This window comes from Trachemys scripta, chromosome 5, assembly GCF_013100865.1.
Source record: "Trachemys scripta elegans isolate TJP31775 chromosome 5, CAS_Tse_1.0, whole genome shotgun sequence".
In the NCBI taxonomy this organism is placed as follows: Eukaryota; Metazoa; Chordata; order Testudines; family Emydidae; genus Trachemys; species Trachemys scripta.
This window is the reverse complement of record NC_048302.1, coordinates 119,821,504-119,838,775: the sequence shown is the minus strand read 5'-3', so window position 1 is coordinate 119,838,775 and position 17,272 is coordinate 119,821,504. Positions and strand designations below refer to the sequence as shown.

The following is a 17,272-nucleotide window of genomic DNA, read 5'->3' as shown; positions in this document are numbered from 1 at the left end:
GCCACAAACTCACATAGCCCCCCCCCCCCCCTCCCAGAACATGAAAACCACCTCCCAGACTTACCAGTGTGCCTAGTGACTGCAATGTGTGTGTGACCTTCTGCTGAACCTGCCCCCGTGTCTGTACCCTGGTAAAGGTGACTGTCCTCTCCAATTACCAGCCCCCTTCCCCCCCTTCAAACACACTGTCCTCTAAAAGAGCATGACAGAAACAGTAATTAACAGAAACATATGTTTTATTAAGAACTACACAGGGGATGAAACTGGGACGGGGGCTTGGGTGAGGTGCATTTGGAGGGAAGGAAAGGACGTATCAGATCTTTGGGAATAAGAGCCTTCTGCAATTTGAGCAGTCTGCAGGGGTGGAGTGACTGTTTTCACGGCCCCTGCCGCCCCTCCTTCTTGGGACTTTGGGTGGGGGGGTATGGGACTTTGTGGCCGGGGAGGACGGTTAGCGATAGAATGCAGCGGGCCTCTGTCCTCCTGCCTCCGGTCCTGCAGAACTTCAACAAGGCGCCGGAGCGTGTCCATTTGCTCCCTCATTAGTCCAAACAGCGTTTGAGTCGCCTGCTGGTCTTCCTGCCGCCACCTGTCTTCCCGTTCGTTGTGTGATCACTGGTATTGCGACATGTTCTCCCTCCACTGGGTCTGCTGTGCCGCCTCGGCTCAGGAACAGACCATAAGTTCTGAGAACATCTCGTCCCGTGTCCTTTCTTTCGCCGCCTGATCTGCGCCAGCCTCTGGGAGGGGGATGCCGGGGTAGCTCGGGAGACACTTGCAGCTGTGGGATGGGAAAAAGGGAGTGAATTCCTCAAAAAGATACATTTTTGCAAACAATGAATATAGTCTTTCTCTGTGAACAAGACCATGCACAGTACCTATCACATGTGCACTCAGTACAAGGTCGAATTTTCTGTCTTCACATTGAGTGCCTAGGGTCTTGCTGTATAGATCACACAAGCGGGGACGGACAACAGAATTCTGCTAGCAGGCGTCCATGGTAAGCCATAGACTTTTGGCTGCTTAAAGCTTAATTTACAGCAGTGCCCTCCTTTCACGTTCCAAGCAATGCGCCTAGCGTTGGCCAGTTCCTGCTGCATGTAATCTGGCCAGCATGAACTCTGCCTTTGTCCCACCCCCATCGCGGCTGTCCCCGGGAAAGATCCCTGCATGCTGCCGGTGAACCGCTCAGCAGGAACGGTTCGCCTCCCCGCCCCCACCACGTGGCTGGGCTCAGGAAAGATCCCTGCATGCTGCCGGCGATCCGGCCGGCATGAACTCTGGCCCTGTCCCACCCCCATCGCAGCTGTCCCCGGGAAAGATCCCTGCACGCTGCCAGCGAACCGCTCAGCAGGAACAGTTCGCCTCCCCGCCCTCACCGCGTGGCTGTAAACCGCCGGTTACAGTTATTTAAAGGAACAGGCAATCAGTCCCCATATTAAAATTCCTCTAATTCAAAGCAGGTCAGCATGAGTGATATCACTCTGATGAGGATTATGGAGATAGAGAAAGACCGCATGCTGCGTGAATGCCAGCAAACACCAGGGCCATATGCCGCCATGCTTTGCCAGGCAATGATAGCAGAGTACCTGCTGCTAGCCTGGCGTGGAAAAGTTTCCTACCGTGGAGGAGGCAATAAGGCCGCTCTCCCCAGGAACCTGATGCAAAGGCTTTCACATTACCTCCAGGAGAGCTTCGTGGAGATGTCCCAGGAGGATTTCTACTCTATCCCCAGACATATTAACAGACTTTTCCAGTAGCTGCACTGGCAAGGACTAAAAAGTTAAGCGCCTAGAGCAAACTAATCATTAAAAACCCATTGCTAACATACCATGCCTATTCTATTCAAAATAAATGTTTAAAACACTTACCTACTGATCCTTCCCCTGATTCATGGTCCGGGTTACCGCCTTGGGAGGGTTGGTAGGGGATCTCCATGAGGGTGATGAAGAGATCTTGGCTGTCAGGGAAATCAGCGTTGAAAGTGCTGTCGACTGCCTTATCCTCCTCATCTTCCCCGTCCGCGAAGAGCTCCGAGGAAGTGGCTGTCGACAATACCCCATCGTCAGAGTCCACCGACAATGGTGGGGTAGTGGTGGCAACTGCACCTAGAATGGAATGCAGTGCCTCGTAGAAACAGCATGTCTGGGGCTGGGATCTGGAGCGTCCGTTTGACTCTTTGGTCTTCTGGTACGCTTGTCTCAGCTCTTTGATTTTCACGCGGCACTGCGTTGCATCCTGGCTGTATCCTCTCTCCATCATGGCTGTTGAGATCTTCTCGTAGATCTTCGCATTCCGTCTTTTCTATCGCAGCTCCGAAAGCACTGACTCATCGCCCCACACAGCGATCAGATTCAAGACTTCCCGATCAGTCCATGCTGGGGCCCTTTTTCTATTCTGCGATTGCATGGTCACCTCTGCTGGAGAGCTCTGCATCGTTGCCAGTGCTGCTGAGCTCACCACGATGTCCAAACAGGAAATGAGATTCAAACTGTCCAGACAGGAAAAGAAATTCAAATTTTCCCGGGGCTTTTCCTGTGTGGCTGGTCAGAGCATCCGAGCTCGGACTGCTGTCCAGAGCGTCAACAGAGTGGTGCACTGTGTGATAGCTCCCGGAGCTATTAACATCGAATTCCGTCCACACTAACCCTAATTCGACATGGCCATGTCGAATTTAGCGCTACTCCCCTCGTTGGGGAGGAATACAGAAATCGATTTAAAGAGACCTCTATGTCAAAATAAATAGCTTCGTTGTGTGGATGGGTGCAGGGTTAATTGGAATTAACGTTGCTAAATTCGACATAGCCTCCTAGTGTAGACCAGGCCAAAGAAAGACTGGGAGGTCAGGTTGAAGTTCCTGGTTATGGAGGTGGCACCGAGACCTTCCTCTGAGTTGAGCAGTCGGACTCAGTACAGTATCAAGCACCTCGGCATCAGTGCGCTCTGCCAACCATGAAGGAGTCCCAGCACTGTTCGCCATCCCCAGTACTGAGGAAGAGACGTAAGAAGCAGCCAGCCGAGAAGGGATGTTGCCTGACACCTAAGGCCAGGCACGTGGAGACCTGAGCAGAGTGCGACCTAAGCCAGGCCACTGCTCTGCTTCAGCAGCGCAGCAGTCAGCGTCATTGACTCTGGCCCTTATACGTGCGCCATTGAGTCAAGTACCAGATGAACAGTCAGCACTGGAGGGACAGTGCAGTACCAGTGCTATTGCGATGCCATCCATGCCGGCTTCACTCACTGGCACCAGGCACCTGCTATTGCTGTGGTACTGGTGTCATCAACAGTGTGAGAGCCAGTGGTATTGGTGCCAGCGGGCAGGACAGAGCTGGTGGCCACCAGTTACCGTTCTGTACTCAGTCCTCCAGTACTGTCTAAGGGAAAACTGACCATGCTGGCTCCGACACAGGCTTCCCCATTTTGGCACTGCTCTCCAGCACCGGTGGGAACCACTCCTCCGTGGTCACCAGATAGACACTCCTACTTGTCGGAGTCAGAGGTTGGGTCGTACTACTCTTGTCCACTGCGGATCCGGGCACAGGCATGCCATTGACTGCTTCGCCTAGTGGTCACTGGGGACCTGTACCGATGCAATGGCCCTTTTGGAACCCGTGGGTATTTCCCCCAATCCTGGGGCCCCATTCAAGGAGGGGAGTGATCCCTAACAACGATTCCCACACGCTGGGCGTGCTGTGCTTGGTTGAGGCCCACGTCAAGGAGCGGTGATTTATCACTAGATTGTTCACGAAACAGACTCAAGGGTCTAGGGACCTTCGATTGAAATCGCACTTGCTCAAACAGGCCATGCAGCCAGCTTCTGCACCAAGGCCCTCGTTAGAGCCAAGGTCACCCTCAGGGTCCAAAAGTGTTACCGCTCCATGCTCTGGAGCAGGCACCTCTCTGAAGAGACAGAGGAGCTGTTCCCCATCGAGGGCACTGAGGAAAAGGTCCCGTAAGACCGATTTTGGACTGCTCCAGGAAGAGCATGGACCGATACAAGGTGTGGGATGTGGGATAGTGTGGCTATCTCTAATTGTTCCCTGATACCAAGTAGGGAGGTAGAGACCTTGTACTGTCGACTCCGTTTCTGGCCCGGGGCATCCGGTGAGTCCAGTACTAGGGCACTGCTTGTTTCCACGTTGGTGACATAACAGGCAGCTGCAGACCTCCTATGCTTTTCTGTTCCGACCTCTCATTTGGTCCAGGACTTGGCCAGGACTGTGTTGATTGGCCACTGAACCCTTGGCTCTATCAGCACTGCACCCTGATGTTCAGTGGAAGCAGGGCCAGTGCCAGGCTCAGTGCAAGGGACTTTGGCACCATTGCAGTCAGCACTGCAGATGTTACCTTGATGGCTTTCACCACCCTCCACTTTGACACCATAAGCTGTTTCAGTACCACTGATGAATTTGGTGTCAATGTCACTTCCAGCACTAGTGTACTTGTTGCCGGCAGTACTGCTTCCATCATCGGCACTGGTCCCTGCCTCGTCCTGGGCTGTGGATGAATCAAATCAGTTATTCACTCCATCAGGTCGGGCTCCACAGCGTTAAGGTCAGGATCTTTCTCTTGCTCTCCATCACCCAACCCACATCAGGAACAATTTATGGAGCACTATGGGCACCAGGATTGGCACTCCTCTTGTGGTTCGGATGGGGAGTCCTGTCCCTGACACCTTTTGGCCACTAATTCCCTATCCTTACCAGTGGCCTCCAGGGAATCCATAGGATGCTCCTTAATCATGGAGGTTGCACTTTTCAGCTTGGTGCAAGGCAAGGTCACCAGGCAGATCGGTGTCAAGACCTGTGGACCCACCTCTTCCCTGGAAATGTGGATTGCAAACCAGCAGGCATTGTCCAAGTACGACTCTGTAAACAATTGGACAGCTATGTCTTAAGTTTGCAGACCAGCTGCCTAAAACCTCCAGAGAGGAATTTTTTGCATTTGTCAGAGAAGGCTGCTTAGTGGCCAAGATGTCATTGCAGTCCATGCTGGATGTCTCAGACACTTCAGCCAGAGTTATGGCATCTGCTGTGAACATGAGCAGGGTGTCCTGACTGCATAATTCAGGCATCGTTCCTAATGTGCAACAGGCCATAGAGGATTTGCCCTTCAATGGCTGAGTGTTATTTATAGACAAGATGGACAAAACACTGCATTCCTTCAAGGACTCTAGAGCCAGCATTTGTCTCTTGGGGTGCAGAAGCACCACTTCGGTGGTCAACAGCAGCAATGCCTTCTGCAACACACCTTTGGGAAGCCTTTTCCTCCCCGAGACAGTGGGATTACCCGAGAAGGGGGTAGTCAGGTCTGGGGGTTTGACCAGTTGGCGTCCTCCCCCTGCACCACCCCAGTGCCCATTTTGATTCCTTGGTCTAGTCCAGTTGTTACTTCCTTTACCTCATCTCCATTCAGGGAGATCCATTTCCTCTCCATTCCTCCAGCCCACCCACCCTCCCTCCCCATCCCTCTTCAGGGACCCCTCTCATGAGATATTGCTCCTTGAGCAGGTCCATTCTTTATTTGCATTGGGAGTGGTGGAGGAAATTCCTCAAGAACCCTGGGGTCAAGACTTCTATTCCAGGTACTTCCTGGTTCCCAAACCCAAGGGTGGGGTAAGACCTATTCTCAACCTCAACAAATATATAAGATACATGAGGTTCTGGAGGTCACCCTATCAACTATCCTCCCCACGCTGATTCTGACTGGTTTGCTGCTCTGGACCTTCATGGTTGCATTCTTCACGGTGCTTATTTCCATGTGGCGATTCTTCTGAGCTACAGAAGATTTTTCTGGTTTGTTATGACAAACCACCATTTTCAGTGCACACTCCTTCTCTTCCGACTGTCTTTTGCCACCAGCGTTCTTACCAGATGTATGGTCATGGTGATGGCATACCTCCAAAAGAAGGGAATCCATGCCTTCCTGTTTCTGGACAACTGGCTACTCAGAGGCAAATCCAGGGAAGAAGTCCCTTCTCACATGTGCATCACTCTGCACTTACTCGACTGTCTGGATCTCATGCCAAACATAGAAAAGTCAACATTGGTCCCTACTCAGACAATTGAGTTCATAGAGGCCCTAATACGAGTTTGAGAGAGTTCCTGCTGATCAACTGTTTGCAGACAATTTGCTGCCTCTGCTTCGGTCTGCAGTCTTAACTTTCCATGACAATTTACATGTGCCTGACGTTCTTAGGCAACATGTCCACATGCACTGGTGATTCAGTTCTCAAGATTGTGCCTCTGCCCTCTGCAAATGTGGCTCAGGATGGTTTACCACCCAACCCTTCATCCCCGGACAGGTTGGTCTGTCTCCCTTCGTTGATCCCGGATTCCTTGCAGTGGTGGATGTTTCATGGAAATGTATGTCAAGCCCTTACCATCCAGGGCCATTGTCACCGACAGGTTACATAATGCATCTGGTGTCGTTGAGGGCTTGTGGTCAGAGCAGGAAGTTCCACTGCCTATCAGTGTCCTGGAGCTTTGGGCCATCTACAATGCCTTTTTCACTTTCGTAGACCACATGAAGGGTTCGATAGTTCACATGCTGACAATATCACTATGATGTATTATGTGAACAGGCAAGGGGGAGCACACTCCAGAGTGCTCTGCCAAGAGGCAGTCAGGTTGTGGCAGTTCTGCATTGACGAGAATATCACTCCAATGGTTAATCACTTGCCCAGGATCCAGATTCCTTTCACGGATCATCTCAGCAGGAATTTTTCCTTGAGCCATGAGTGGTCTCTGAAGCTCAGTGTTCTGTGAGTCATTTTTGCAGAGTGGGGCATCCTGGTGATCAACCTGCTTGATACAAGGAACAACAGAAAATGCCAGATGTTCTGCTCTCAAGGGGGCCTCAGTACAGGCTCCCTGACCAATGCCTTCCACCTCAGCTGTCAGTCGGCTCTCCTGTATGCTTTTCCTCCGATCGCAGTTGTTCTACAGGTCATCCTCCAGCTGAAAGTGGATCAGACCAAGCTCATCCTCATTACCCTGGCATGGCAGAGGCAGGGCTGCTTTTCTGACCTTTTTGTGCTGTCAGTTTAGCCTCCCATATTCCTTCCTCTCCATCCTGACCTGCTCATGCAGAATCACGGTTGCATCGGTTGCATTCTTTATCCTGGTCTCAGCTCGCTGCATCTCATGGCATGGCTGCTCTAAGGTTGAATGAGAAGAAAGGGCTATTCAACAGGTCCTCCTCAGTAGTAGAAAGCCTATCAGGATAGCCTATTCAGCAAAGTGAAAGCGTTTTTCATTGTGATCATTGGCCTGTGGAGTTCACCCAATGCTGGTTGGTATCCAGGACATCTTGGAGTATTTGCTTTAGCTTCAGTGGTCGGGCCTTATGCTTAGCTCGCAGACAGTGCATCTAGTGGCAGTCTCCTCCTTTCATCCACCCATTCATAGAAGATTGGTGTTTTCCAATTCCACAGTGGCGAGATTCTTGAAAGGAATCCTTCATCTCCATCCAGGAGTGCGGAAACCAGTTTCCTTCTTGGACCTTATCACGGTCTTTGCTGCTTTCTTGGGACCTCCATTTGACCCTCCTGCATACTGCCCTTTTCATCTTTTATGTCAAAAAAACTTTTTTCCTTGTGGCGGTAACATCTGCGAGGAGAGTGTGAGAGCTGCAGGCTTTGATGGCAGAGCCTCCTTACACGCAGTTCTGCAAAGACAAAGTGACATTGCAGCCGCACCTGAAATTTGTGTCTAAAGTGGTCTCTCGGTTTCATTAAAACCAGGAGGCATATTTGCTTGTTGTTGGTTTTTTTTCCACCTAAGCTGCATTCAGTTCCAGAGGAGCAGTGTCTTCATGCATTGAACATCGGACAATGTCTGACCTTTTCTCTGGACAGGGCTAAACTCTTTTGGTCTTTGCCTTGTCTGTGTCATATGCAGACTGTATGAAGGGAGAAGCAGTCTCCTCACAGATAATTTCTAAGTGGATAATTTTCTCTATCAAGACTGCATATAAAACAGCTTCACACCCTTTATGAGTGCAAGCTCATTCTACAAGAGTGCAAGGTATGTCAATAGCATTCTTAAGTGACGTCTCAATATTGGATATTTGCAGGGCTGCTAAATGGTCATCACTACATACATTTATGAACCAGTATGCCATAACCACAGCATCCAGAGCAGATACCAACTGTGGGAACGCAGTCCTGAAGTCCTTGTTTAAATAGACTCTGAGCACCTCTCCGGGTGGGGGTGGGGAGTACTGCTTGTGGGTCACCTAAGTGGAATGCACAGCTGCATCTACTCGAGAAAAAGAAATGGTTACTTACTGCAACTGGTTCTTTGAGATGTAATGCAGATGTTTATTCCACAACCCACCGGCTGTCTTTTCTGCATTAGAGTCTAGTTTCTGGATGTTCAGTGCAAAGGAACTGAGGCGGGTTAAGATGGCACTACTTTGTATAGCCAGGGAGGAGCTATGGCCACAGGGTGCAAGTGTCACCCCTCTATGGATACTGTAGGCAAAATTTTCAGGTCTGACATGCTGGGCACGCGCACACCTACATGGAATACGCGTCCGCATCACATCTCAAAGAACCATAGTTTACAGTAAGTAACTACTTCTTTACTGATCTATAACCATTTGCTTTCTTGCTTATTTACAGCTGTGTACATGTCCATAACCAACAGCATATTTTAGTGATGTGTGCTGCGGCATTCTACTTGATAGAGAATTACCCACTTGATGTAGGGCCGGAATTCTCTGCAGGAATTATACAGGTATGTTTTGCACAATGCTCCAGATTACAGCAGATTGATGCAGTCTTGAAGCAGTGCAGATTTTTAAAAAAACTTTTACGTGGATTATTATTGATAAGATTTATGAAAAAAATGTTTTCTTCTTTGCATATACATCTGTATGGATGATCCACACTAGGGTTTGTGTGTGCTCCCTGAGGGCCCACACTTGCTCAGAGCAGCACTTTGTGCCTCCAATTGAGGTCATATAAGATACTTACCCACCGCCGCTCAGTTCCTTCTCAGCTGCCCGTGACTTGATCCAGAGCAATTGTGTATCCGCTGATTCTTAGCTTCCTGCCTTTCTTAAGAAAAGAAAAAAAAGAAAAAATAATGGAGATATCCCATCTCCTAGAACTGGAAGGGACCTTGAAAGGTCATCGAGTCCAGCCCCCTGCCTTCACTAGCAGGACCAAGTACTGATTTTGCCCCAGATTCCCAAGTGGCCCCCTCAAGGATTGAACTCACAACCCTGGGTTTAGCAGGCCAATGCTCAAACCACTGAGCTATCCCTCCCCCCACATAATATAGTGACTTATTCTAAATTTGTCTTTCATTTGTTTAGTTATTTTATTTCTCTTTTTAGTTTTAACACAGATGGGTGTAGAAGGAGCTTGCCCCCCCCCCCCCCCCCCACCTTTTTCTTTGTCCTATGAGTTACGCCGAAGACCCTGGGGATTAAACCCTGCCCAAAGGTCTTTTCCTTGTAGTTGACAGGCATTTGAGCTACCTTTGCTGCCTGGGAGACACCCATGTCCCATCAAAGAGCATGGTCTGTATAGGATTTAGAGGCAGGTTGCAGAAAGACAGGTAGGTTTGGCTGAAGCTCCTTCTAATGGAATACTCACTAGCCCCAGCTCCAGCCACACCTTCAGAGGCTAGGACTGCTTAGAAATAGAAGACTCTTTCCCCTGCTAGGGAAATAAGGAAGAGGGGTAGGTCACCCATAAATCCCTCTCTGAGACCTCACATCTCTCAAGGGGAATGGTTGAGGTTCCCATACAATTCCAGTACTGAGCTGTCAGTACCATATAAGAAGCAGCATGTGGGGAATTCTTCTAACAGAGCACAGGGAGCCATCTACCTCTCGGTACACAGGCTCCTACTCATGCTCTGGTACTATCGTCTTCTCTGCACTGGAGTTCTGAGGTCAGAGAAGTTCCTCTACAAGCCTCTCTAGTACCACGCTCCCCATCACTGGACTGACCATTCTCCTCTACCAACTCAGACTTCAGGATACCATAGCCCTCCAGCACCCTTCAGATTTCTCTCTGAGACCCTTTTCATACCAGAGGAAGTGGAGTCCCCTCTGTTATGGACTTCTATGAAAACCTCTTCCCTGGTACTGGTGTATATATACTGGTGTATATAATGCCTGCATCTGTAACTTTCACTCTATGCATCCGAAGAAGTGAGGTTTTTACTCACGAAAGCTTATGCCCAAATAAATCTGTTAGTCTTTAAGGTGCCACCAGACTCCTTGTTGTTTTTCCCTGGTACTGCTCAGTCACCTACAACCGCAATCATCCTGGATTGAACTCCAGTCAGGCCTCTGGTACCAGCACCTTTATCTGATGTTCCCCATTTCAGCCCAGGGGTGACACTTCTTCAGAATCCAAGGTCTCAGTATAGGCTCTTTTTTTGACACCATACCATCACACCCCACTGAGCTGCCTTTCTGAGGAGGATCTTCTGGACCTCCCCAGATTCCATACATCCAGGGGTTATGAATATCCTTGGGGAAAACCTTCCTCTCTCCACCCCCTTAGTGGGCTCACTGGAATCCCTGGGGTCAGCTTGGTGAACAGTTTTATAGGGAACAGCCAAAAAGAGATCCCAATATCCATTGGCACTGCATCACTCACAGGCAGCACCTGACCTACCTTCCGTACTGCAGGATCATCCTTCGGTACCTTATGCCCCTTTGGCCCTGGGACGCACTGAAGAAAAGCAGGACCCACAGATGGAGGGGAAACTCACCCCATCAATTAAGTTCTCTTCCTCCACCAATTAGGTGGTAATGCCCCCAACACCCTTTTTTGCTGACTACTTTCCAGTCTTCCAAGGCCTCATTAAATACCTGGCAGAATTCCCCCAGATCCCAGTAGAGGAGGTTCAGGAGTCTCAGTGCTCCTTGATGCACTTTCTAAATATCACTCCTCAGGGCAAAATTGCACTCCCAATCAGTGAGGCTCTGTTATTGTCTGCTTGCACAATCTAGCGAACATCTGCCAATATCCAGCCCACCTGCTAAGTGGACAGATAAAAAGGCACAGTATAATAACTAAACGAGTGGAACATTTGTTTTCCCACCCCACTCCCAATTCCCTGGTGGTGAACGCAGCTAACGAAAGAAAATGACAAATCTGCTCCAGATCTTCTTCTTATGATGAGTCCAAATGTTTAGATCTCCTGGGTTGAAAAAAACTAGTCTGCAGTAGCTCTCCAATTTCAAGTGGCAAACTACCAAGCCCGGGTGGCAAATAATGATTTTAACACACATTCCAAGTTCACACATTTTATTGAACATCTGCCACAGGACCAGAGGGAACAATTTCAGGCCATCATTTTGGAAGGTCAGTTAATAGCTAAAACCTCTTTCCAAGCTGCCTTAGATGCTGTAGACATGGCTTCTAGAGCCTTAGCTATGGCTTTAGATATGCAGAGAGCATCCTAGCTCTAGTCTTCTGGCCTCCCAAGAGAAGTGCAGAATATGATTGAAGACCTTCCCTTTGAAGGACCAAGCTCCTCAGTGCTTACAGACTTCTCCCTCCACACCCTGAGGGACTTGAGGTCAAATTTAAGGTCTCTGGGAATTTACATTCCTGCAACAGAGAAACAGTTTAGTTCCAAACATCACAGTGCTCTCTATACAGTGTCAGTACCATTCTCAGCAAACTTTTCTCAGACCTTTGGACTTTCAGAGGAGGAGATCTAGATCTTCAAAAAGAGACCACCCCTTTTTTACAATATCATCATCTGCTCCTCCCTCTAAGAAACAATTTTACATCTTGGACGAGGGCATCTACTCTCCTGGATCCTGTGCTGAGGAAACCCTCCTTTGAACCTACATACATGTTCTTTCCTCCACCTCTCCCTCAGGACTTTGTTCCTTACAGCCATAATTTCATTCAGTGCTTGTATGGCAGACCTGTCATTTACTACTTTCTGTAGAGATAAGGTTACACTGTATCCCCATCCTCATTTCTTCCCTAAGGTCTCTTTGGAATAATATTAATCAAGAGATCCACCTACCAATGTTTTAGCCAAAGCCTCATGTCTCCAAGAGATCTGCCTACATACGCTCCAGGGATGGTATGTTTCCAGGTATGATACTACCTTTGGTGTTGCAGTCTTCTTGGACTTGCCTCCTCAGCACCCGCTTCCCACAGCAGAGCATCCATAGGGACGACATACTCAAAGAAGGAGGAGAGGTTACTTACCTTCAGTAACTTGAGTCCTTCAAGATGTTTTGTCCCTCTGGGTCCTCTGTTTCCCGCCTTCCTTTTTCTTGTCTGTGGTGGCTCTGCTTCACAGTCAAGAAGGAACTGAGTGGTGGTGGGTCCAGGCCATCTTTTGTGCTCTCATTTGTAGGCACAGGGTGTTGCTCTGTGCAGGCATGGACCCTCGAATACTGCTTTATATTCTCCAGTCATGGGTAGCCACGCATCCTATAGTGGAGCACCCATAGGAAGAAAACCTCTCAAAGAACTCAAGTTACAGTATGATGAGCCCCCTCCCCCCCCCCCCCCCCCCCGGAAGGGATTTGATTGAGGAGATTAAATCAGTTCTCCTTGTTACAATTGTGCATTAGTAGTTTTCTGATATATTGGTATCGGAGTTTAGTTAAATACAATCAATTGTTTCTTAGATTTCTTTCTTGCTTATTTCAGGTCTGTGGCATAATGGTGTCTGGAAGTGATGAATCAACTCCATCCATTATTTACCATTGCGTCCTCAGAGGATTAGAACGACTCCTTCTTTCAGAGCAACTTTCTAGACTGGATAGTGAATCTTTAGTTAAACTAAGTGTTGACAGAGTGAACATACACAGCCCCCACAGAGCAATGGCAGCCTTGGGGTTAATGCTGACTTGCATGTATACAGGTGTGGATTTATTAGTCAATTATTTATGCTCTGTGTTTTAAGTACATCTTTTTAGTAGACTAATACCTAGCTCCTCTAGAGCACTTTCCAGAAAATTAAACAAATGTTTACAGTTTACTGACAGAAATAATTTTTTTTCAGTTATACCTGTATTCCCATAGTGAACTTATTACAAGATATCTTTTTTTCTGCTTAGGAAAAGAGAAAATCAGCCCAAGTCGTGCAACAGATGCAAATCCCACAGCTCCAGACAGCGAGTCTGTTATTGTAGCTATGGAACGGGTGTCTGTTCTTTTTGATAGGTAAGAAAACAAAACTTGCAGCATAAACTGGAATAAAAGCCTACATTTTGGCATTGGCTCAATTTGTTGGTCACTATTCTGTTCATGATTTTAAAATGTCATTGTTGATAGTTACTGTGCTGTTGATTAAAAATACTTTACCAATAATGTACACAGCAATGTCATTACAGCGGTTGGGTCCAACACAGACGTGCAAGAATGTAAATAGGAAACATTAAACGTTATACAAAACAAATACCTCTAGTTACCTAAAATACATGCCTCAGCACATACGGTGATTACTTGTGTAAAATATTTCAATGATCATAACAAAGTAAGCATTAACAATACTATAATCCTATTTATTGACACTTATAATGTAGTCAGAAAAATTTCATTTCCACAGTCATGATGAAAATCGTAGTTTTGACTCTGGCTGCATAAAGTGATCACCGAAGGGTTGGAATGCCCATTTTGAGGGTTATGAGTATGTGAACTGCAAGAACTATTAAAAAGTATACTTTTCTTTTATAAAAACATTCAGCAATAATTTAACTGTTCCCATTAACTTCAATGGGAGTTCTACCTCTGACTTCAGTGGGTACAGTTACACCAATGCTAAATGCTTTAGAAAATACCGCCTTTTAAGATTTCATAAGTCAGTCCTGAAAGGCATTATGGAGCACTCCACAAGCTCAACCCTCATGAAGCAGAGAGAGCATACCTTTGCAGAGGAAATCAGTGGTGTGGTAGTTCATATCTGCTTTTCCCAAGACACCATGAGCTTGATCTGCAAGCATCAACAGATGCAGCCTTTGACCAGAAGAGACTCCAGTTGTTGGTTCCTCATTAAAAGTATCCTTAAAGAAAATGACCTTCATTTCCTTGCCATCTAGCTCTGTTTCTCTCCATCCCTAACATAACATTCTTCTTGCTATTTCCTTTTTGTTCAACCAGCAGAGATGGTATGGATGAAAATGAAAAAAATTTACTTGTGAATTTTCTTTCTCAGATTGCCAACAATGCTAATGCATTCCCCCAAATGCACAGACACACCATCTTTTTAGCATGCATCTCAGACATAGTGTGGTACACTCGGGTGTAGAGTTAGTTTGTTCTTGGTTTTTTTTTTCTAGAGCTTCACTTAGTCCCAACCTATCATTTAAAAAAATAAACCCATTAGCAGTCAAAAGTTAAATGTCATACAGCTGTTGAAGAACTGGATTGTCAGTTGGGTCAGTGTTAGATCTCAATGCTGAAGAGCCCGCAGGTCTATCTACATATAAAAGAAAAGAATTCCTCTCCTATTCCTCTTGACTCTAGAAAAACAGTGGGGAAAATTTCCTAGGGACTAAATCAGCAGGAATGTTCTACTGAATTAAAATGGTCAAATATATTCATTCTCTTTTTTGTTTTAGGATCCGGAAAGGATTTCCTTTTGAAGCTAGAGTAGTGGCACGGATTCTCCCTCAGTTCCTAGATGACTTTTTCCCTCCACAGGATGTAATGAACAAAGTTATTGGAGAATTTTTATCCAACCAGCAGCCATACCCACAATTCATGGCCACAGTAGTTTATAAGGTAGTGTATTTTTTAAATTGATTTTTCATAAATATACTTTTGGTGCAAGGCTGTTCACTCCTTGAAGTCAGTAACTAGGACTCCTGGCAAATGTACTATTACTGGTATTATGTCAAGCATATAATCTGGCAAAAATTATTTTAAACCTTTTCACTTCTGAAGATATCCATTACTGACATTTGAAAATTCCATTTGTGACATTGACCTGAATATGTGTGAAAGGCAAATTTTTTCTGATTTTTTTTTTTTTTAATGCCGTTCATGCTAAATTTCATGACACAATACATATAATTCTGGTGCAGAGCTTCATAAAAGTGACTAGCAAAATAAACCTGCATGTGGCTTTGTTTTAGTAAACAAACTACATGCTTGTGCTAGTACACTGAAGAGCGAAATTAGAAATTCCAAAGATAGACCTGAACATGTTTTGTTTTCTCACATTTACTTGCACAAGTTGAAATAAATAAAACCTGTAATTCTGAAATACTAAAATTCAGAGAAGACTACATTCCTACAATACTGAATTCATAACAGAAAGCAGGGGAAATTTTATTTTAAGAGCCAGGAAATCAAAGAAAAGGTTTATACACTCTTATTCATGTTATACCCTGTTGAGGAGTGAGGGAAAGAGGCCTGTTCATGATAGAGAATCAACTTTACCTGATTTGTCAATTTGTCAATAAGTAACTCCCCACTTAACGTCCTCTCGCTTAACGTCCTTTCGATCTGACATCCCTGCTCCATTACAGAATGTGCTCGTTTAAAGTTGTGCTATGTGCCGCTATAAAGTCATTTGGCTGCCTGCTTTGTTCACAGCTGGCAGCCCCCTATCAGCTCCCCTACGCAGCCCCCCCTTCCCTCTGCTTCCCCCGCCTCCTGCCCGTGGCAATCAGCTGGTTTGCGGCATTCAGGAGGGAGGGGGGAGGAACGAGGACTCGGCGCGCAGGCTCCCCCTCCCTCCCCTGCCTCCTGAATGCCGCAAACCAGCTGATTGCAGTGGGCAGGAGACAGGGGGGTGGGAGCCTGCGCTCAGGAGGCAGGAGCGAGGATGCACGCTCGGAGTAAAGGGGGAGGAGATGTGGGGGGAGAAGAGGCGGATTAAGGGTGGGGGGTTGGAGGAAGGGGTGGAGTGGGGGGGCTGAGGGTTGAGTCCCCCGCCCCGGTGCTTGCACAGTAGGGGAAGTAGCAGCTGCTGCTGCGCAATGTGCTTCTCCTAGCCTACGGCACCTTCCTCCTCTTTGCCTGCCTCATTGTCTGCAGTGCCAGTGGGCTGTGCCTGTGTGGGGTAAGGTGGGGGCCCCCCCCCCATTGCTTCATACTCAGCAATGATGATTGTAGTATTAAATTGTTTCTTTAAAATTGTTTAAAACTTATACCTGTATTAAATTGCCTGTTTAAAATGTATATAATGCCTTTTGTCTGGCAAAAAAAATTTTCCCTGGAACCTAACACCCCCCCCCACCCCCATTTACATTAATTCTTATAGGGAAATTGGATTCACTTAACATAGTTTCATTTAAAGTCACATTTTTCAGGAACATAACTACAAAGTTAAGTGAGGAGTTACTGTAGTTTGTATGCAAGTCTTGTTCTAGATCCCATTTAAAAGTTTAGATGTACTATGACATTCCAAAGAGGGCAAAATCCATGGTCATAGAATTACATGACTAAACTGGCACTTACCAAATCAGTGAACAGAAAGTAGACAGTTATGAATCTACGTATAACTGGGTAGGGCACCCTGAAGTGTCTCAGATCATTTGAGACGGGTTGGGAAGAATAGCCCCCTCAGTTGTAACACTAGTCTGGATATGCTGTTTGGCATAATCTCTTGGGATCTGTTTCCCCAACATCTGAAGTAGAAATTAATCACACACAATTGAAGGCTCAGATGTTTAATGTGCTATTTTAATTATATTTAGATAAGCTATCTGTCACAATGTACCCAAATGGAATTTTGTAAGCAATCTCATGTACGTAATGAACATTTTTGACTGACAGCCTGTCTACTAAAATCTGACTGCCACATCTAATATCATAAAGATTTAATAAATATTCTTATGCTTGCTTGAATCACCCATCTTAGTGGGTAAAATGCCTATAGAGTTTGGAGTAGCAGGACACTCACCTAGGCTTACATGTTTGCAGTATGTTTTATGTCTGGCCATTAGTGTTCTAGCGTCTTTTCCCACATGAAATATTTATTATAATTTTTGCAGGTTTTTCAGACACTACATACCACTGGACAGTCACCAATGGTCCGTGATTGGGTGATGCTCTCTCTCTCCAACTTCACACAGAGAACGCCTGTTGCAATGGCAATGTGGAGTCTTTCCTGTTTTTTTGTCAGTGCTTCCACCACTCAGTGGGTTTCAGCAATGTATCCTAAACTGTTTTTATGTGGGTTTAGCACTTCTGTAAAGTAGATTGATAACACTGGAAACTGAAATCCTCCCTTCATATATCTAACAAGTACACCATAGGCAGCAGTACTTCTCCACAATGCCCTGCCAGGGCATCAGATTTCACCAAGTGGGGCCACTT

General features: G+C 46.7%; 1 protein-coding gene across 4 annotated transcripts in view; it reads left to right on the top strand.

Annotated features, from left to right (window-relative positions):
• Window positions 1–17,272, top strand: part of HTT (huntingtin) — a 217,061-nt gene that overhangs the window by 192,223 nt on the left and 7,566 nt on the right. For all 4 annotated transcript variants that reach the window (XM_034772451.1, XM_034772453.1, XM_034772454.1 and 1 more), the window contains 5 exons: window positions 8,627–8,741; window positions 12,653–12,866; window positions 13,063–13,168; window positions 14,566–14,728; window positions 16,948–17,108. In XM_034772451.1, the coding sequence (XP_034628342.1) occupies window positions 8,627–8,741; window positions 12,653–12,866; window positions 13,063–13,168; window positions 14,566–14,728; window positions 16,948–17,108 (759 nt within the window). The remainder of the gene's footprint in view (window positions 1–8,626; window positions 8,742–12,652; window positions 12,867–13,062; window positions 13,169–14,565; window positions 14,729–16,947; window positions 17,109–17,272) is intronic.